Source organism: Jaculus jaculus, chromosome 18 (genome assembly GCF_020740685.1).
Source record: "Jaculus jaculus isolate mJacJac1 chromosome 18, mJacJac1.mat.Y.cur, whole genome shotgun sequence".
NCBI lineage: Eukaryota > Metazoa > Chordata > Mammalia > Rodentia > Dipodidae > Jaculus > Jaculus jaculus.
In genome coordinates this window covers 39,052,237-39,072,120 of record NC_059119.1, presented here as the reverse complement: position 1 = coordinate 39,072,120, position 19,884 = coordinate 39,052,237, and the positions used below count along the sequence as shown (strand labels likewise).

Here is a 19,884-nt window from a genome sequence, read left to right as displayed (position 1 = left end):
TTGACAGAAAGAATATCTAACTTCTGTTGTGGTAAAGCGGTTAGCTTGTTACAGTGTCCTAGTGCTGACACACATGTTACCTGTTTTGTAGATGTCAATCTCAGCTGTGGCCGGTATTCTCAAGCAGTTAAAGAGAACCCACACAAAGCTGACCATCAATCCTTATGAGATCAGTAAGTATGAACAATGCTTTGTAATAAAACTTTTGAGGTATGATGGGGTGGTTCTCTCCTTAGAATCTGCATCTATCTGAAAAAGAGAAGCAGATTCTCCAACGGAGAGTAAAGTTAGCACCAGATAAATGGGATAACCATTGTTTTTTAGAGATAGTTTAGTGGAGAGCGGGCTCGTTTTGGGCTATGGTTCTGACTTGTTTCCCAGCTCCAGCTATGGGTTCCGTTCCACTGAGCAGATCAGTTAGCAAAATCAAGAGTAGTTGGTTTCCCACCAAGGGTATGCGCCACTATTGCACTTGTATGAGCATCACGTTAGGTTGTTTGCTGCTAAGTAGGTCAGACCATTCGTTGCTTGGACGGATACTGGTCTTTATCCCCCAGTCACTCATGTAGCACCTTCCACCACTAGACACGCTGTCTGAGGACTGACAGCTTCCCGCCATGTCGTTCCACGTGACATACCAACAGTGTATGGTGTTTTCAGCAGTAGGGTCTTACCACTAACCTATGGTGGGTCCTAAAGCACTGTGACATAAATCTGTCTTCTTTTGGGAAACCTTTTAGGTCTCTATGATCAAAAGTTCATTGTGGATGATTACCACCTGCTGGTACTGGGAGTTACAGGTCAGCGGCCAAGAAGAGAAGGAAGAACTGGATAAGTGATATAAAACAGAGAGATGAGAAAGAAGAGGGAGGGAAAGAGAGGAGGGGAGGGGGAGAGAGAAGCAGAAATAGGAAGAGATAATGAACTGTTTTTTTTTTTTTCATACCGTCTCCAGGGCCTTGTGAATCTGGTGTTCTCTCTAAGGGCCTGGTGGAGATCTATCCGTTTGGTCTGTCTTTTAGGATGTAGAGTTTTATGGTACCATTGCCTTTTGGGTCCAGTTTTATGCCCCCCTCATAACCTCACCTTCCCTATTGTCCAGTCCTCAAGATGCTTGGTAGGTACGTCGGTGACTTGGGTAGATTCAGGTTAGGACCTGTAGATGAGTGAAACTATGTGGCAATTATATTTCTGTGATTAGATGAATTCACTGAGAATAAGTTGTTCCAGACTCAACCACTTTTCTTCAAATTTCATTGTGTCATTATTCCTTATTGCTGTGTAGAATTCCATTGTGTAGATATACCACATCTTCATTATCCATTCATCTAGTGATGGACATCTGGGTTGATTCCAGCTCTTGGCTATTATGAATTGAGCAGTTATAAACATGGTTGAACAAATCTCTCTGAGCTGAGGTGTGGAACTTTTAGGGTAGATGCCCAGTAAGGGAATTACTGGGTCTGTTGGTAACTCTATAGTCAGTTTGTTTTTTTTTAGGAGCCCCCATATTCGTTTCCAAAGTGGTTGTACCATCTTACATTCCCACCAACAGTGGATGAGGATTTCTATTTCTTCCTTGGTTAATGTTATTCCAAGGTATATATTATTTTTTTTGTTGCTACTGAAAATAGGACCATGTCCCTTATTTCTTTCTCTGTATTATTGTCATTTACATATAGAAAGGCTAGTGATTTTTGTGCATTTAGTTTGTGTCCTGCTACTTTGCTGAAAGAGTTTATCACCTTTAAGAGTTTTAAAATGGAGGATCTCAGGTCTTTTACATATAGAATCGTGTCATCTGCAAATAGCGCTACCTTGACTTCTTCCTTCCAAATTGTATCCCTTTATTTCTTTTTTTTTTTTAATTTTTATTAACATTTTCCATGATTATAAAATATATCCCATGGTAATTCCCTCCCTCCCCACCCCCACACTTTCCCATTTGAAATTCCATTCTCCATCATATTACCTCCCCATTACGTTCATTGTAATTACATATGTACAATATCAACCCATTAAGTATCCTCTTCCCTTCCTTTCTCTTCCCTTTATGTCTCCTTTTTAACTTACTGGCCTCTGCTACTAAGTATTTTCATTCTCACGCAGAAGCCCAATCATCTGTAGCTAGGATCCACATATGAGAGAGAACATGTGGCGCTTGGCTTTCTGGGCCTGGGTTACCTCACTTAGTATAATACTTTCCAGGTCCATCCATTTTTCTGAAAATTTCATAACTTCATTTTTCTTTACCGCTGAGTAGAACTCCATTGTATAAATGTGCCACATCTTCATTATCCACTCATCTGTTGAGGGACATCTAGGCTGTATCCCTTTATTTCTTTGTCCTTTCTTATTGCTTGAGCTAGGACTTCCAGAACTATATCGAAGAGCAGAGGTGAGATTGGACACCCCTGTCTTGTCCTGATAGGACTTCCTTTAATCTCTCTCCATTAAGCATTATTTGGGCTTTAGGAGTTTGTATATAGCCTTTATTGTGTTAAGATATAAACCACCCATGCCGATTCTCTCTAGCGTTTTGATCATGAAGTGATGTTATATTTTGTCAAAGGCCTTTTCTGCATCTATCGAAACGATCTTGTGGTTTTTGTGTTTAGCCTTGTTTATGTGATTTCCATATGTTGAATGATCCCTGTGTTCCTGGGATGAAGCCCACTTCATCAAGGTGGATAATGGATTTGATGTGTTGTTGAATTCTGCTTGTATCTTGTTCAGGATCTTTGGATCTAAGTTCTTCAGGGAAATAGGCCTATAGCTTTCTTTTTTTGTGGGAACTCTGCTTGGTTTTGGTATTAGGATGATAGTAGCTTCATAGAAGGAGTTGAGTAGCTTTCCTTGATCTCCAGTTGTGTGGCACAGTTTGAGAAAGACTGGTTTCAGTTCTTCCATGAAAGTGTGATAGAGTTCAGGTGAGAAGCCATCTGGTCCTAGATTCTTCTTTTGGGGGAGTTTTTTTTTTTTTTTTTTTTTAAATCACCATTTCAATTTTGATAGGTGTGATAGGTTTGTTTAGGAGATTATTCTTCTCTGAGTTTAGCTTTGGTAGATGGTATGTGTCTAGGAATTTATCCATTTCCTCTGTATTTCCCAATTTTGTCGAGTAGAGGTTTTTGAAGTAAAACCCAATGATTCTCCCAATTTCACGTATGTCTGTTGTGATCTCTCCTTTTTCATTTCTAATTTTGTTAATTTGAAGCACCTCTTTTTTTCATTGGCCAGGGTTTTGTCGATCTTGTTTATTTTTTCAAAGAACCAACTTTTTGTTTCATCAAATTTCCTAATTATTTTCTTAGTTTCTAATTCATTAATTTCTGCTGTGATCTAAATTATCTCTTTCTGTCTGTAGCTTTTTGGGTGGGATTGTTCTTGCTTTGTCAGTGCCTTTAGGTGGTTGTTTACATTATTGATTTGGGATTTCTCTCTCTCTTTTTTTCTTTTTTAACTGAGCTTCACATTAGCTGGAATTTTATTTGGTTAAAACCTTAACATTATCAGTGTGAAAGAAATCCAGATGCGTAGCTTTATCTTGCCATTTAAATTCTAGGGCGTCTCTCTCGTTTTCTTTTAATTTTTTGATTCTGGGTAAAATTTTATCCAACAAACAGCGTACATATATATTCTAAAAACACAGACCATTGGAGAATGAAATATGAAATTGGGAGTGATTTTAATTGTGGCGACCTCTGTATTTTTAAGCTTATTAAGGACAATAGCGGAATAACAGGATCACTGGCTCTGAGTCTAAGAATAGTTATACAATAAAAAAAGAAATTCCAGATCCCCATGCAAGCTCAGGAACCCTATTCCTCACATATTCCACAGGAAACAACATGAGTACTTTCAGTAACAATTCAGAATTCATGTTTACCTCCTTGCCTCATCAGTGCAAGTTTAGAGTCATTTGTTTTTTGGACATTTATGTGTATAAACTCAGGTTAGATAACAACTGGTTTTTAAAAAGTACAGGAAAAGAAAGAAGCAATCATTTTTAACTAAAATCTGTTATGTTTTGATTACTGTTCAACTTGCTATTCTTTAGCAAAAAGCAGTTTCCATAGTGTCCGTCTCAGATCTTCTTGCTTTATAGTTGTGGCATACCTTCCATTAAAAATAAAGGGCTGGAGAGGTGGCTTAGTGGTTAAGCGCTTGCCTGTGAAGCCTAAGGACCCTGGTTCGAGGCTCAATTCCCCTGGACCCACATAAGCCAGATGAACAAGGTGGTGCATGCATCTGGAATTCGTTTGCAGTGGCTGGAAGCCCTGGCGCTCCCATTCTCTCTCTCTCTCTCTCTGTCACTTTCAAATAAATAAAAATAAACAAAAAAAAATTTTTAAAGTAAAAAGATGAACCATCAATCCAGTGATTAATTTGACATGGCTTCCACTGGGGGGGAGAGTTCGCAAAGAGAAGAGAAAAACAGACAAAATGGTAACTTAAACACTTGAACATACAGTGGATTTCTGTGCGTGTGTGTGAGAGAGTGATTATTTTCAACAAATGGAAACAAGCACTGAAAGCCCATGAAGCCATAGCCAATACCATGTTCTATCTTATGTAGCTTTCTATTTTCCCCTTTTTTGCTTTTTTTTTTTTTTTAATGAAATCTCTCCCCAAACCATCATCACTTTTAATCTTTCCCAGACTGGGCTTCATCTTCAGACCCTTCATCTCCAGACTTCTTGGGTGGAGGCCTTGCAGACGCCTTCTTTTCTGGAGGGCTCTCTGGCTCATCATCATCTTCTTTGGGAGACGGCGTCTTTTCTTTTGACACCTTTGAAGCTGTGGGGCACCACCTTTCCTTGCCTTTTACTGGACTTGGCGTCACTGTAGCCTTTAGTCTGGGTTTTGGCATTTTCTGCTCTTTTCTCTCAGGTTTGGACTTCTTAACCATCTTTTTATTTTTCTTTTTTGAAGTTCCATAGTCACTGTCATCATCATCTTCCATTAGGAAATCCTCATCGCTGCCAGAATTTTCCTGGAATGGTGCCTCGTCTTCTTCCTCTGGCTCTTCCTCACTGCCCACATCCTCCAAGAGCATCTCTCTCTGTTTAGATGCTGCTTTAGATGGCTGCCTGCCGTTGCGGGCACACATTTTTGTGATCATTTTCATCTTCATTGCCTTCTGCTGAGTGAGAATCATCCTTCTTGGTCTTCACATCTTTTTCTTCTGAGTCTTCACTATCTTCTTGTGAATTCTTTCCAGATCGCCTCTTATGTTTAGCTTCTCGAGGAGATGATCGAATTTTCTTAGTGGGAGGGCCCAAATCTCTTCCATAATCTTTGTCTGCATCATCAGATTCCTGAAACTGTGAATAATCAACGACCTTCCTATTTCTGACAGGCCGAGACATGTTCGCAAGGCCTCCAGCCACTGCAGTTGAACTGCAGACACATGTGCAACCTTGCATGCTTGCATCACTTTGTGCATTTGGCTTATATGGGATCAGAAGCTGGAGGTGCATGAGTGGTCAGGTAGCCCAGAGGTTCTCTGTCTTATGAAGGCATTTAGTGCTATGAATTTTCCCCTAAGGACCACCTTCATTGTATCCCATATGTTTTGGTACGATGTGTTCTAATTGTCATTCATTTCTAGAAATTACTCTGTTTCATTTTTTATTCTACTACCCATTCATTGTTTAAAAGTGTGATGTTCAGTATCTAGGAGCTGATGGGATTTTTGGTGGGTGTTTTGTTGTTAATTTCTAGCAATATAGCATTGTGATCTGATATTATGCAGGAATTATGTCAATCTTCCTATATCTATGGAGGCAGGCTTTGTGACCCAGTGTATGATCTATTTTAGAGAAGTTTCCGTGCGCTGCTGAGAAGAATGTGTAGTCCATGGATTTGGGGTGGAATGTTCTGTAGATGTCCATTAGGTCTAAATGTTCTGTGGTTTAATTGAGCTCTCTCACTTTCCTGTTGAGTTTCTGTTCGGATGATCTATCTATTGTTGTTACTGGTGTATTGAAGTCCCCCACTATGATAGTGTTGGTGGTTATTTCTGCTTTATTGTTGAATAGGCTTTGTTTTATGAATTGTGGTACACCTGTGTTGGTGCATAAAGATTGATGATCTTAATATCCTATTGGTGGATTGTTCCCTTGATCAGTAGGAAGTGGCCTTCTTTGTCTTTTTTGAATATTTTTGGTTTAAAGCCTGTTTTATCTGATATTAGTATGGCTATGCTTGCTTTTTTCTTGTTTTCTTGTTTCTATTTGCTTGGAATAGGTGTCTGTCTTTAGTGATGAGCTGGGTTTCTTGAAGACAACAGATTGAGGGGTCTAATTTTCTGATCCACCCTGTTAGCTTATATCTCTTGATGGGTGAATTAAGGCCATTGATATTTAGGGTAATGACTGTGGGGTTTGATTTTGAGCCCTGTCATATTATGTTAGTTTATGTGGTTTGCTGTTTTCATGGGCTTTAAAGTTTTTTGTACCTTCTCTGAGTTAGGTTAATGTGATCTGCTTCTTGTAGGTACTTGAGGTTGATTATTTGATTTTTCTGTGTGGAGAATTTCCTGAAATACCCTCGTTATGTTTGGTTTTGTGTTCATATAGTTGTAAAGTTGAGTTTTGTCATGGAAGGTATTTCTTTCACCATGTATTATGAGGGATACTTTTGCTGGGTAGAGTAGTTTGTGTTGGAAGCCATAGGTTCTTAGACTTTGCAGTGCTCTATCCCAGGCCCTTCTAGCTTTCAGGGTTTCCATGGAGAAGTCTGAAGTGATTCTGATGGGGTTACCTTTAAATGTGATATGTTGTTCTTCCCTACCTGCTTTTAGGACTTTTTCTTTGATGTCAGTGTTTACAGGCTTAATGACAACATGTCTTGGAGAGTTTCTCCTTTGGTCCCATCTAATTGGAGTTCTGTTGGCTTCTTTTATCTTGATGGGCCTTTCTTTTGAGAGAGTGGGAAAGTTGATTCTTCAATTATTTTATAGAATAAGTTCTTCATGACTTTGGTCTGAATTTCTTCCCCTTCTCGTATTCCGTTGATCAGAATGTTCAGAAGTTTGAGGGTATTCCACATTATCCTGATGTTCTGTTCACTGAAATTTTTGAACTTACTGAAACTTTTGTACTCTTGAACTGTTTCTTCTGTTTTGTCTTCCAGATCTGAGTTTCTATCCTCCACCTGGCTGACTCTGCTCATGAGAGCCTCTAAGGAGTTTTGGGCTTGTTCAATTAGTTCTGTGTTTTCTACTACTATTCTTTGTATGGTTTCCATCCCTCTGTCAAATTCTCTTTTCACATCATCTTCTGATTTTCTTTTTTTTTTTTTTTATTTTTGTTTATTTTTATTTATTTATTTATTTGAAAGTGACAGAAAGAGAAAGAGGCAGAGAGAGAGAATGGGCACGCCAGGGCCTCCAGCCACTGTGAACGAACTCCAGATGCGTGTGCCCCCTTGTGCATCTGGCTAACGTGGGTCCTGGGGAATCGAGCCTTGAACTGGGGTCCTTAGGCTTCATAGGCAAGCGCTTAACCGCTAAGCTATCTCTCCAGCCCCATCTTCTGATTTTCTTAATGCTTCTTGGAATTCTTCCTTTCATTTCCTTATGTCTTCATTTAGCATAGCCAGCTGGCTTTTTAGGTCTTCTTTTTTTTTTTCACTTTCCTTTATATACTTTAACTGTGTTTGGACCCTTTCTATTTTCTTATCTATTAAGTCTAGGCCAGTGATGGCAGCATCCACACGATCATCAGTCCTTTGCTGCTTTTGTGCAAGTTCTACCAGTAGCTTGATCAGGGTTGCATTGCTCATAACTTCATTTTGGATTTCTAATCCTATTGTCTCTTCTATGTTTTTCTTTTTATTTTGTTTTTATTTATTTGAGAGTGACACAGAGAGAGAGAGAGAGAGAGAGAGAGAATGGGCATGCCAGAGCCTCCAGCCACTGCAAACGAACTCCAGACGCGTGTGCCCCCTTGTGCATCTGGCTAACGTAGGTCCTGGGGAATCGAGCCTTGAACTGGGGTCCTTAGGCTTCACAGGCAAGAGCTTAACTGCTAAGCAATCTCTCCAGCCCACCTTCTATATTTTGATTCTAGACTTCCATGGTAGGACTGGGAGATCTTATTGGATTTACTTGCATTTGATTTTTTTATGTTATTTCTTTTGCATTGTGGTTGCCCATCACAGTGTGGGAACAGGGAGAATGAGACTGTGGTCAAGAAGGGCAGGGGTGGTGGAGGGCTGCAGAGATAGGCACCAGGGCAGGGATGGAGCTTGGGGATGGGTTCTGCGCAGAGCAGACCTGGTCTGAAGTCCAGTGGGTTGGGGGTGAAGCAGAGTAAAGGGGGGTAAGAATTCCTGTGAGGCCAGGGTCAAGTGGTTGGTTGGATCTGATGTCACGGGGGGGGGGGGGGGGCTGGGCCAAGCAGAGCAGGTGGTTAGAGGTCTAGTGGTGACAGGGCAAGGTGGAGTGAGCTGCAGTGATGGTCTTGGGTGTGGAGCACGGGGCCATGTTGCTTAGGGACAGAGTGGGGATGGTCAAGACTTGCCTGGGGTCAGAACAGGTTAGAGTGCAGCAGACCAGGTCTGAATTCTCAGGGGCCATGTGCAGAGCAGGACTGAAGTCCAGGGAGTTGAGGGTGGATTGCAGGGGTAGGGCCAAGCAGAGCAGGTGGAAGGAAAATACTGGACCAGGTGGAGCCAGCTGCAGAGGTAGGCTGGGGTAGAGCAGAGCAGTTCTGAATTCACAGGGGGCTGGTGCAGAGTCCCAAGCAGAGCTGAGCAGAACAGGTCTGAAGTCAGGTGCTAGAGAAGTTGCAAACTCAAGAAACATGGGCTCAAGGGTGGAGCCGGGCAGAGGGGTCAGAATTCACATAGGGGCAAGGCCAAGCGGGTTGATCTGAAGTACAGGGTCAGGGGCAAGCCAGGCAGAGTGGAAGTCAAGGGGTGGGTGGGGCAGAGTAGAGGGATTCCAAAGGTGTTTTTTTTTGGTTTGTTTTGTTTTTTTGTTTTTGTTTTTTTCTGAGGTAGGGTCTTACTCTAGCCCAGGCCGACCTGGAATTAACTATGTAGTCTCAGGGTGGCCTCAAACTCACGGCGATCCTCCTACCTCTGCCTCCCGAGTGCTGGGATTAAAGGCGTGCGCCACCATGCCCAGCTACGGGATTCCAAAGTTTGATGAGCAGGGCGGGGTAGAGTGGGACAGGAGTGGGAGGTGAGGGGTCTGAAGACTCCTGGGGGCCGGTGTGGATCCCAGCAGTTGCCTGAGCCTGGTGGCACAGGTGGAGCTCCCTTGCCTGGGTCTTGTTGCCTACAGTTACTGAGAGAGCAGCCTGAGGCTCTGAGTCTGGTTAGGGTGCCCTATTGGGGGACAGGTGGATTACCCAAGAGCCTGGGAATCAGCCGATTCCCTTTTTTGCCCCTCCACACACTCCCACTTGTGATCTGTTAGAGATAGCTCTCCCCCTAAAAATCCAAGTGACCCCTTGATTCCTTGACTTTCCTTCCTGTGAGTTGCCACACAGTTAGGTGGACACCATCTTGACCAGAAGCCCCTCTTAAAATATTTTTTTGTTGTTATTGACCCAAATATTTGTTCTGTTGCTATGAAGACAAAGTATAAAGTAATTTTGTGAAGGAAATAGTAAAGTAGATGAAAAATATTTATGGAAGTTGAATATAAAAGTACTGTTAACTTGAAATTAATTAAAACTACATTTTTAACAAACTCCTTTAGTTTTGGTATGCCACAATTCTCTGATCAAATATTTATCCTAAGATCATTATTGAATAAATCCCATCTTCTAATCTGTGGTTCAAAATCCCCCATTTAATTGCTTGTCATTATGTGGTTTTCCGCTCCTCCTTTTTAGCACTCAGGATTCAACCCAGGGCTTCAGCCGTGCTGTCAAGTGCTCTGCCCCTGAAGTACACTTATCTCCCCATGTGGTCCTGGAGAGAATATTACGAAATGTTTTTTTATTAACCACTTCCATGATTGTAAACAATATACCTTGGCAATGCCCTTCCTCCTCCCACTTTCCCCTTTGAAACTCCACTCTCCATCATTCCTCATCCTCCTCTCAATCAGTCTCTCTCTTATTTTGATGTCATGATCTTTCCCTCCTGTTATGATGGTCTTGTGTAGGTAGCGTCAGGCACTGTGAGGTCACGGATATCCAGGCCATTTTGTGTCTGGAGGAGCACGTTGTAAGGAATCCTGCCCTTCCATGTGCTGCTGAAAACAATGTGTATTCTGCAGCATTTGTATGAAATGTCCTGTTTATATCTGTTAGGTCCATTTCTTCTATGACCTCATTTAGCCCAGATGCCTCTCTGTTTATTTTTGCCAGGATGACCTGTCAATTGATGAGAGTGGGCTGTTGAAGTCACTCACTACAACTGTGTTTGGTGTTATCTGTGACCTTAGTTCTAATAGCGTTTGTTTGATGAAGTTGGGAGCTCCCATGTTAGGTGCATTTAGTATTGTAATGTCCTCCTGTTGGAGTGTGCCTTTAATCAATAGAAACCTACCTTCCTTATCTTTACTAATGTTGGATTGCACTCTACCTTGTCAGATATTAGGATAGAAATTCCTACTTGTTTTCTAGGCTCATTTGCTTGAAACACCATTTTCCCACCTTTCACCCTAAGGTAGTGTCCATCCTTTGTAGAAAGGTGGGTTTCTTGGAGGCAACAAATTGTAGGATCCTGCTTTTTAACCCAGTCTGCAAACCTATGTCTTTTGGTTGGGGCATTGAGGCCGTTGATATTAAGAGATATTATTGAAAAGTGAATATTTATTCTTGCCTTTTTTTTTGGGGGGGGTAGTTCTTTCCGTTTTACCTTTGCTCTCTTGTGTTAACTAGTATTTGAGTATGGTTTGTTTTTTTCCAGGTTCCTTATATGTGTGCTTTTCTTTCTCTTCAGCATGGAAGATTCTTTCAAGTATTTTCTGAAGAGCTGGTTTTATCTTCAAATATTCCTTTAGTCTGCTTTTGTTGTGGAATGTCCTTATTTCTCTGTCTATTTGAATGGATAGCTTTGTGGGATAAAGTAATCTTGGTTGACAATTGTTATCTTTCAGAACTTGGAATACATCACTCCCAGCCCTTCTGGCTTTTAAAGTTTGTATTGAGTAATATGCTGTGATCCTGATAGTCTTGCCTTTGTAGGTAACTTGATTTTTCTCTCTAACTGCTTTCAGTAGATTTTATTTGGTTTGTATGTTTGGTAGTTTAATTATAATATGGTGAGGAGAGGTTCTTTCCCGGTTCTGTCTGGTTGATGTTCTAAAGTATTCCTGCATCTGCATTGATATCTCTTTACCAATTTGGGGGAAGTTTTCTTCTATGATTTTGTTGAAAACACCTGCTAATGCCTTTGGAATGAAATTATTCTCCTACTATACCCTGAATTCTTTTGTTTTTCTTTTCATAGTGTCCCAAATATCTTGAAATCCCCATTCATACTTTCCTATTAGTTTGTCTTTCTCTTTGTTGGACTGTATTAGACCTGCCACCTGGTCTTCTAGATTAGATATTCTGTCCTCTCCTTCATCCATTCTTCTGGTGAGCCTTGCTACAGAATTTTTTATTTCATTGACTGTGTTCTTCATTGCTAGTAATTCTGACAGGTTTTTCTTTATTTCCTTAGTCATGTCTTGTATTGACCTGTTCATTTCATTCAATTGGTATCCTGTGTCTTCTGTGATTCCTTTGATTTCCTCTTTCATTCTTTTGATTTCCTCTTTGACTTCTTTGAGCATATTTGTAATCATTCTTTTAAAATATTTCTCAGGCATTTCCTGTAACTCATTCTCACTGGAGGTCATTTCTGATGCATTAATATTTTTGGTGGATTTATATTGTCTTGATTTTTGGTGTTTCTTATGTTATACATATTTTTGCATCTTGGATTAATTTAATGCTTGGATTTTCTAGTTAGCTGCAGTATTATTGGATGTATCAATCTGATGTTATGTATCTTCATGGTAGGAGTTTAAGGTCCTAGTTGTGGCTCTTAAGACTCTCAGAGTATCTATAAAAGTGATCCTTGATGTTGGGTTTGCCTGCTATGAGAGTATTCAAGTAGACTGAGTAGAACAAAATACAGGTAGATTCTAAAATTTTACTAAACAATGTACACATTCAATGAAAATCACAGTGTTTATGTAATAGTGGGTATTATGATAACAAACAAAGTCACAGTCTCTTAGGGTGTGTGTTGCCCCCACATCCTTAATACTGTCAATTAGAAGGTTAAGATTTCTGGTCTGTTGAGGGTTCTGAGTCAGCTTGTGACCAAGTGAGGCCCTTTCCTAATGAACAACAGAAGAAAAAAAGTGACTATAAATCAGGAAGCAACAAATGACAAGCCCCAAATATTTAAGAATGTCAAATCTGCCCATCCATCTGATTTAACGTATAATTTATCCTGTTAAGAGGGTGCAATTAGCACTTCCGATTCAAGCCTATATGCCAGGTTTATTTGGTGGGCACTGACCTGATGTAATCCCAGTTACCTTTTGGGATGATTTTGGTCTCAGTTATGCTGTGCTTCTGCTTGGGTCCCTCTTTGGTGCATGTGGGTTCAAGTAGGCTGGCTGGGTCATTGAGTATGCTTGTCTGGTTGCTGGTGCTGTGTGCTGTGATCTCCCTCCCCTAGGTCCTTGGTGCTAGCTGGCGCTTACCCTGGCAGTGGGGGAGGGAGGCTGTGGATGGTGGCTCTAGTTCTCCCACTGCTCCATATTATCCTCTACCTTGTGATCTGCTGCTCCTCCATTGGTCACTGTGGCCCCCCTTCACACTTCTTGTGTTTGCAAGGAGCTCCAGTGTGAGTGGAAAATCTCCTCACCTGGCTCTTCCTGTGGCTCAAGCTGAGCCTTACAGCTGTGGCCCCGCAGACCTCTGCTGCCACTGCTAGAGCCACTTCTGCCTGCCTGTGTGGGCTCTAGATCTCTCCTACTGCTCTGCTGCCATTGGTAATTCTTATACACTTCACTTTTTAGTAGAAGAGTGTGTTTTGCTGCTTTTTATTATTATTCTTTTGGCTTTTTCTTCCCTAGGCTACTCTGGCGTGGTTACTACTTCTTTGCCATCTTATCTTTTTTTTTTTTTTTTTTTTTTGTGGTTGTTGTTGCTATTGTTATTGTTACAAAGATTGGGTGAGGGTTTTCTTAAAATTATTAATTTATGTATGAGTGCACCAGGGCATCTTGCTACTGCAAACAAACTCTAAGACACTTGGTCCACTTTTATTCATTTGGCTTACATGGGTAGCTGGGGAACTGAACCCAAGCTGGCCTGCAAACAGATGCTTTTAACTGCTGAGCCATCATTTCAGACCAGAATGAATGTTTTTAAATTAATCAGATGTGATAATTGTTTTCTTTAGGTGGCTGTCCAAAACCTACCAAAATTCTTGCTGGTGATAGACCTGATAATCATTGGTTGCATTATGATAGTAAAAGTATACCAAGAACGAAGAAAGAATGGGAGTCAAGTTGCTTTGTTGAAAAAACTCATTGGGGATACTACACCTGGCCAAAGTAAGTTGCCTTGCACATGCGTCACCTTCATGTCTTGCTTACGTGAGATCTAGGGAGTCTAATATTTATACTTAGGTTTCTACCAATAATACATATGCCTAAACTAACCCAGAGAAATGCTTATCAGTCATTATTGATTACAGTGCTATATGTTATCAGGAAACAATGATCTGTAGCGCTTTTTAAGACTGACACTGTTGTCAGCATACTAACTAAGGTTTCCTCAAACCTGATATCCAGTTAGAATATTCATTAGAAGTGTCTTTAAATACTTTACCCATGAAGATGTTACGTATTCTTTTGTGCATATTATAATTGTAAACTCCCCCTGTATAGAAATATGGTTGTTTATGCTGGGATGGACGAGCAACCTAAGCTTGGCAGAAGCAGGGAGGATATGACAGAGGTAAGCATTCATTTCACCATGGTTTAAAATGCATCTTAGTTTTGGCTACTGATGAATTAAATCTTAATTCTGGCCCTTTTCCTTGCCCCAAATTCAGGTATTTCAGTATAGCATTGAATAAATATGAATACATATGCAATTATACTTCCTCATCACCCTTAAGTGCCAGTTAATACTAGTCTTAACATACTCATAGTTGATCTCAAGTTAACTATGGCCTTTAGCATTCCCTTGAATACTTTCTATAGTTAGCTACAGATTAATTCTATTAGTTCTGACTGCTATAAACTTTTGGTTTTTCAAGGTAGGGTCTCACTCTAGCCCAGGCTGACCTGGAATTCTTCATGTAGTCTCAGGATGGCCTTGAGCTCACAGCAATCCTACTACCTCTGCCTCCAAAGTACTAAGAATGGCATAATCTACCATTCCTAGCTGGTATAAACTTCATATACGTTATAGGTATTTAGAAGTAAATGTTTAGATTTAAGTTACAACTTTTTAGTCAAGCCAGGCTTGATGTGATATACACTTGTGTTGTAGTCAGCTTTGTATTGCTGGCAGGAAACATCCAACCAAGAGCAGCTTGTAGAAAGAGTTTATTTTGGCCTACAGGTTCAAGGGGAAGCTCCATGATGGCAGGGGAAAACAATGGTATGAGCAGAGAGTGAACACCATATCCTTGCTCTAACATAAGGTGGACAACAGTAACAGGAGAGTGTGTCAAACACTGGCAAGGGGAGGCTGGCTATAATACCCATAAGCCCACCCCCAACAACATATCATCTCTAGGAAACCCCAATTCCCAAATTGCCACCAGCTCTGGGGACCTAGCATTCAGAACACATAAGTTTATGGGACACCTGAATCAAACCACTACAACTTGTAACCTCTAAACTCAGGACTACTATGAGTTCAAGGCCAGCCTATGCTATAGTCTCAAAAAACTAACCGAGCAAAGGAAGAAAGCACAATAAAATTGTCTTCAGTCCTCATTGTACTTACTGCTTTCTTACTTTGAAAGTGAAGAACTTTTAAGTTTTCATCAGGTTATTGGTGGAATAAATTTCCTGATTCTGAACAACTTGCCTTTTAACATGTAGTGTTATACAAATATCAAAATGGTTTGCTAGTTTGGTTTTTACGTTTGAGGGGTTTTGTAAGTTGCACATTAATTACCTGACACAAAAGCATTTAATCTTCATTTATTAAAGCAAATATTTTGGGGGTTTCATTTGTAGTGTGAGAAATGAGATTCATACTTGAGCAATTAAAACAAAAGTTCTATTTTTTATAGATAGCATTTTAAAATTATTTATTTATTTATTTATTTATTTGAGAACGACAGACAGAGAGAAAGACAGATAGAGGGAGAGAGAGAGAATGGGCGCGCCAGGGCTTCCAGCCTCTGCAAACAAACTCCAGACATGTGCACCCCCTTGTGCATCTGGCTAACGTGGGACCTGGGGAACCGAGCCTCGAACCGGGGTCCTTAGGCTTCACAGGCAAGCGCTTAACCGCTAAGCCATCTCTCCAGCCCTAGATAGCATTTTAGTGGTGTGATATTTTTGGTTTGTTGACAATATTGTAGTTTTGGTGAGAATTTAAAATTGCTTTGGATGAACTAATAGCCTTCTAGTCAATCCAAGTCTTTTCAGAATCATATCCTAAAATAATTTTAAACTGTGAATATTGTTCTTTCTTTTTTTTTATTTTATTTATTTGAATATTGTTCTTTCTTAACTTTATAGGCAGAACAGATCATATATGATCATTTTTCTGATCCCAAGTTTGTTGAACAGTTCATCACTTTTCTATCTTTAGAAGACAGAAAAGGAAAAGATAAATTTAATCCCCGACGTTTTTGCCTCTTTAAGGTAATTATGTTACTTGTATATCCTCTTTATAAAGTTATGGAACAGTTTTTAGATTTATAGTTGATCAAAGTTTGAATTTAGCCTTCTATCTAGATCTAAAATGGTACTGGAATTTATACTTAATCATGTTGATCTTCGCTTGTTTTTAAAAACACTTATTTTGGGGGAAGGGAGGGAATTACCATGGGATTTTTTTTATAATCATGGAAAATGTTAATGAAAATCTAAAAATTAAAAAAAAACACTTATTTTTGGGGGGGATGTTGTAGTTAGTTCCATGTTGCTGGGACAAATATCCAACCAGACAGTTTATGGGAAGAACAGGTTTATTTCAAGCTTACAGACTCAGGGAAAGTTCCACCAATGACGAAGGAAGCTACTTCTGTACATCTAAGTACTGAGAGAGAGAGACAGAGAGACAGACAGACCACCAAGCAGTCAGCACACCTCTAGAGCCCAAACTGCTCTCTCCACAGACCTGTGGGCTAGAATTCAAATCTTCCCCTAAACCCACATAATGGCTGGACTTTTAAGATCTGCCTCCAGTGACATGCTCCCACTCTAGCACGAAGTTGCAAATTCAGCTTTAATAAAACACCTGAGTCTATGGAGCCATACATTCAAACTACCATGGGGGCAAGTGTTTGAGTACTTTAATGTTTAGGATTAGCACTATAAGGGAAAAAAATGCATGCATTTTATAGTTTACTGCTAACATGATACACAAAATAGCAATTTTACCATTGTAACATAGACATTGTTAAGCAGTTAAGTTTTAAAGGAATGAACATTGGGTCTTCAATTAATAAAGACGGTAATTGCAAACACAGTTATAATTAATGTAAGAACAATTTCAATACTAAATTACTTTGACTTTGTTTTTGTAGGGTATATTCAGAAATTTTGATGATGCATTTCTACCAGTTCTAAAGCCCCATTTAGAACGTTTGGTTGCAGATTCTCATGAAAGCACCCAGCGATGTGTTGCAGAAATTATAGCTGGCTTAATAAGAGGTTCTAAGCATTGGACATTTGAAAAGGTGATGTGATCATGCAGTACATTTTCTGTAGGGTTTGTATTTGTTTTGAACTGTTTTAGACAAGGTTTCACATGGTCCAGTCTGACTTAAACTTGCTAAATACTCTAGGATGATTATATACCTCCTGAGTGCCAGAATTACAGGCATGTGCAAACATACCCAGCTTACATTCTCTAATATTATTCTGCCAGTAATGGGGTTGGGAATATAACTCAGTTGGTAGATGTTCTTTTTTAATCATGCACAAAGCCGAGTTCAATTCTCAACACCACATAAACCATGCATGATGTCACATTCTGTAATTACAGCTATTGGGGGGTAGAGGCAGGAGTGTCAGAAGTTCAAGGTTATTCTCAGGTGCATGTCAAGTTTGAGACTGGAGGGTTTTGGGGGGGGTTATAAACCCCATACCTGAGTTCATGTCTGTTCTAACAAAGAATTGAGAAAACAAACTGAGAAGGATGATTTCTGTAAACCATTCCATTTTAAGAGTGGGTATGGGGTTTAAGGGCCCATGTAAGAGTCCATGGGCCTGGGTGGGGGGACATGGAAAGGGATATTCTAAAAGAGAGGCCTTGCACTTTAAGACTCAAAAGGCAAAACCAAAATATTCTTTCCTACCCTGGCAGCAGCAAAGCTGCTAAGGTGGGAAGGATAAGAACTTTCCAGTGGTGAGGACCTCAAGTTTTGGGAGATGAATATCCCAGGAGCTGGAAAGAAGCCAGAAGGAGCCAGCACACCTGGTTGTATTGTCCCAAAGGGACTAGGCTTGAACTCCTTGCACATCTGAGTAATTCTAGCTCTGAGGCAGTTTGCAGACAGCAGGACAAATGTGTGCTGTAAGGAGCCAGAAATCAGCTTAAGAATTATCATATGAGCCTTTTTCTAACTCCTTCTCAATTATATGAGACCTTGTCTTCAAAAACAAAAAGGTACCCAAAATGTTTATTTTTCTTTGATTAAGCATCACAAGTCATGGTCTGTAGGCAGCATTCAACGCATTTGAATTATTTGCCAATATTCTAAGTGTGGAGACTCAGAAAAAGTCATGTTTAATTTAAAGCAAGGCCACCTAGCTTCTCTCACAAACAAGAAAAGTCCTGGAATTTGTGTCTTGTGACATTGGACACCATCATTTCGCTGGTGCTTACATGGAAGTGAGTTTCTTGAAGCCTCCTGAGTCTCCCATCAAGTCATGTCTCATGGCCTTCTGCTTGTCTCCATTGTGGGTCTTATCTTACAAGCAATTTGAATTTGAACTTCCTTTTCAGAATGACACTCCTTTGAAAGGTTCAGTCTCAACACCATTACCCTGAGGTTAGTTTGGTAGCACAATACACTAAGCTGAAAATTACCTGGTCAAATGTAGGGAATGCCTAAGCAAATGACAGGCCACTGTTTCTCAAAGAGAATACACAAATACAGTTTGGGGTCAGCTTTTAGTAGGATTCTGAGTACTTTTGTTTATAAGAAATAAGTTTTAAAAAGTCACCTATGCCCTTGTTGTCTTATATTTAGAGCTATTTTGAGTTAGCTATTTTCCAAAGTACATTTCCTTCTTTTCTTTTTAAATCTGTACCTGGTGCTTTCACTGAAAGTCTTATAAAATGAAAGTCCAGGCTGGAAAGATGGCTCAACAGTTAAAGGTGCTTGCTTGCAAGACCTGCTGGTGTGGGTTCAGTTCCCCAGACTCCATGTAAAACCAGTTGCAAAAAGTGGCACAATGGCAAAATTTTCAGATAACTTCTTTGCACAGGAGAGATTTTATAAGAAACCATATAAAGTTTTCCCTGTTTGGCTGAGTAATACTCTCAGGGAAGAGGGTGGATAATAAGATCCCTTCTTGGATTATTTGGGCGATCTACAATTTTAAATGATGCAAGCGTTTTTGTATATGTACGTGTCCTGAATATTAACCTTTACCTATGTGCTTCATTTTGAGTAGGTGGAGAAGCTTTGGGAGCTTCTGTGCCCTCTACTTAGAATAGCCCTGTCCAACATTACAGTTGAGACTTACAATGACTGGGGAACTTGTATAGCAACTTCCTGTGTAAGTGCTTCACTTTCTTCTTTTTCAATTTATTTGATACCCTGTTTCAAAATGAAGGAAACCTCATTATACCTCTAGAATCTCAAAATTTTTGTCATTCCTTTGTCATATTACATAATTGAAGATAGTGCTTTTCATGCTTGCCCATAACATTTGAATGATAACCCTTAAGTGATTTTGATACCTTCTTGATATAGCCATGCATTTTTAAGTGGAGTAAGAAATCATATATTTAGAAATGTCGCTAAATATAGTAAAAGCTATGTAATATAAAACACAGGTTTTATTAAATATATACCTTGTATGGCTGCATCATGTGTTGGTAACATCCTGACTTGCCCTCATTCCTCTGAGGGCCCTCCTCTTGAATTGCTGCTATTTCCCATGGGGTTGTGGAGTTTTGAGTTGTGGGAATGTCAGTCAGTCACTGGGAGGTGGGGGCAGTGCTTTTGGATATTCCCTCACCACTGTGGCTGTTTGAATATTTCTGCCCCCTCTTCTGTGAAATTCCCTGAGCCGTGGTGGGTGATGTTATTTTTAAACCAAACACACCTATAGCTCATGTATTTCTATTTAAGGACTACCTATTTATCAGTTTTCTCAGCTTTAACATGAATTATGATAATTATATTTGGTTTTGGCTCACCAGTTTTAGTTTGGTTGGCTTGTGTATACTTATGTGCTATTATTTTAATGTAACTGAGTATGATTTATTTATAGAACTTAGGCCCCCTATTTAATGACTACGTTATATGTTCAATATAGGAGAGCAGAGATCCCCGGAAGCTTCATTGGCTTTTTGAGCTGCTTTTGGAATCGCCTTTGAGCGGTGAAGGAGGTTCCTTTGTAGATGCATGGTAAATAAAAAGAAAATCCATCAAACCTTCTGTGTTAACTAATGGATAAATAAAAATGAATTACAGGACTAGATAGCACACACACCTAGGATTAGAGAATCCTAGCAGGAGGATCATAAATTTAAG

General features: G+C 39.9%; 1 protein-coding gene and 1 pseudogene across 1 annotated transcript in view; one reads left to right on the top strand and one right to left on the bottom strand.

Moving 5' to 3' along the window:
- Nucleotides 1–19,884, top strand: part of Psme4 (proteasome activator subunit 4) — a 159,730-nt gene that overhangs the window by 97,084 nt on the left and 42,762 nt on the right. Inside the window, exons 32-38 of the mRNA XM_045137278.1 lie at nucleotides 92–173; nucleotides 13,378–13,531; nucleotides 13,868–13,937; nucleotides 15,686–15,811; nucleotides 16,699–16,851; nucleotides 18,797–18,901; nucleotides 19,667–19,758. Coding sequence (XP_044993213.1) covers nucleotides 92–173; nucleotides 13,378–13,531; nucleotides 13,868–13,937; nucleotides 15,686–15,811; nucleotides 16,699–16,851; nucleotides 18,797–18,901; nucleotides 19,667–19,758 — 782 coding nt within the window. The remainder of the gene's footprint in view (nucleotides 1–91; nucleotides 174–13,377; nucleotides 13,532–13,867; nucleotides 13,938–15,685; nucleotides 15,812–16,698; nucleotides 16,852–18,796; nucleotides 18,902–19,666; nucleotides 19,759–19,884) is intronic.
- Nucleotides 4,649–5,372, bottom strand: LOC123455747 (annotated as a pseudogene).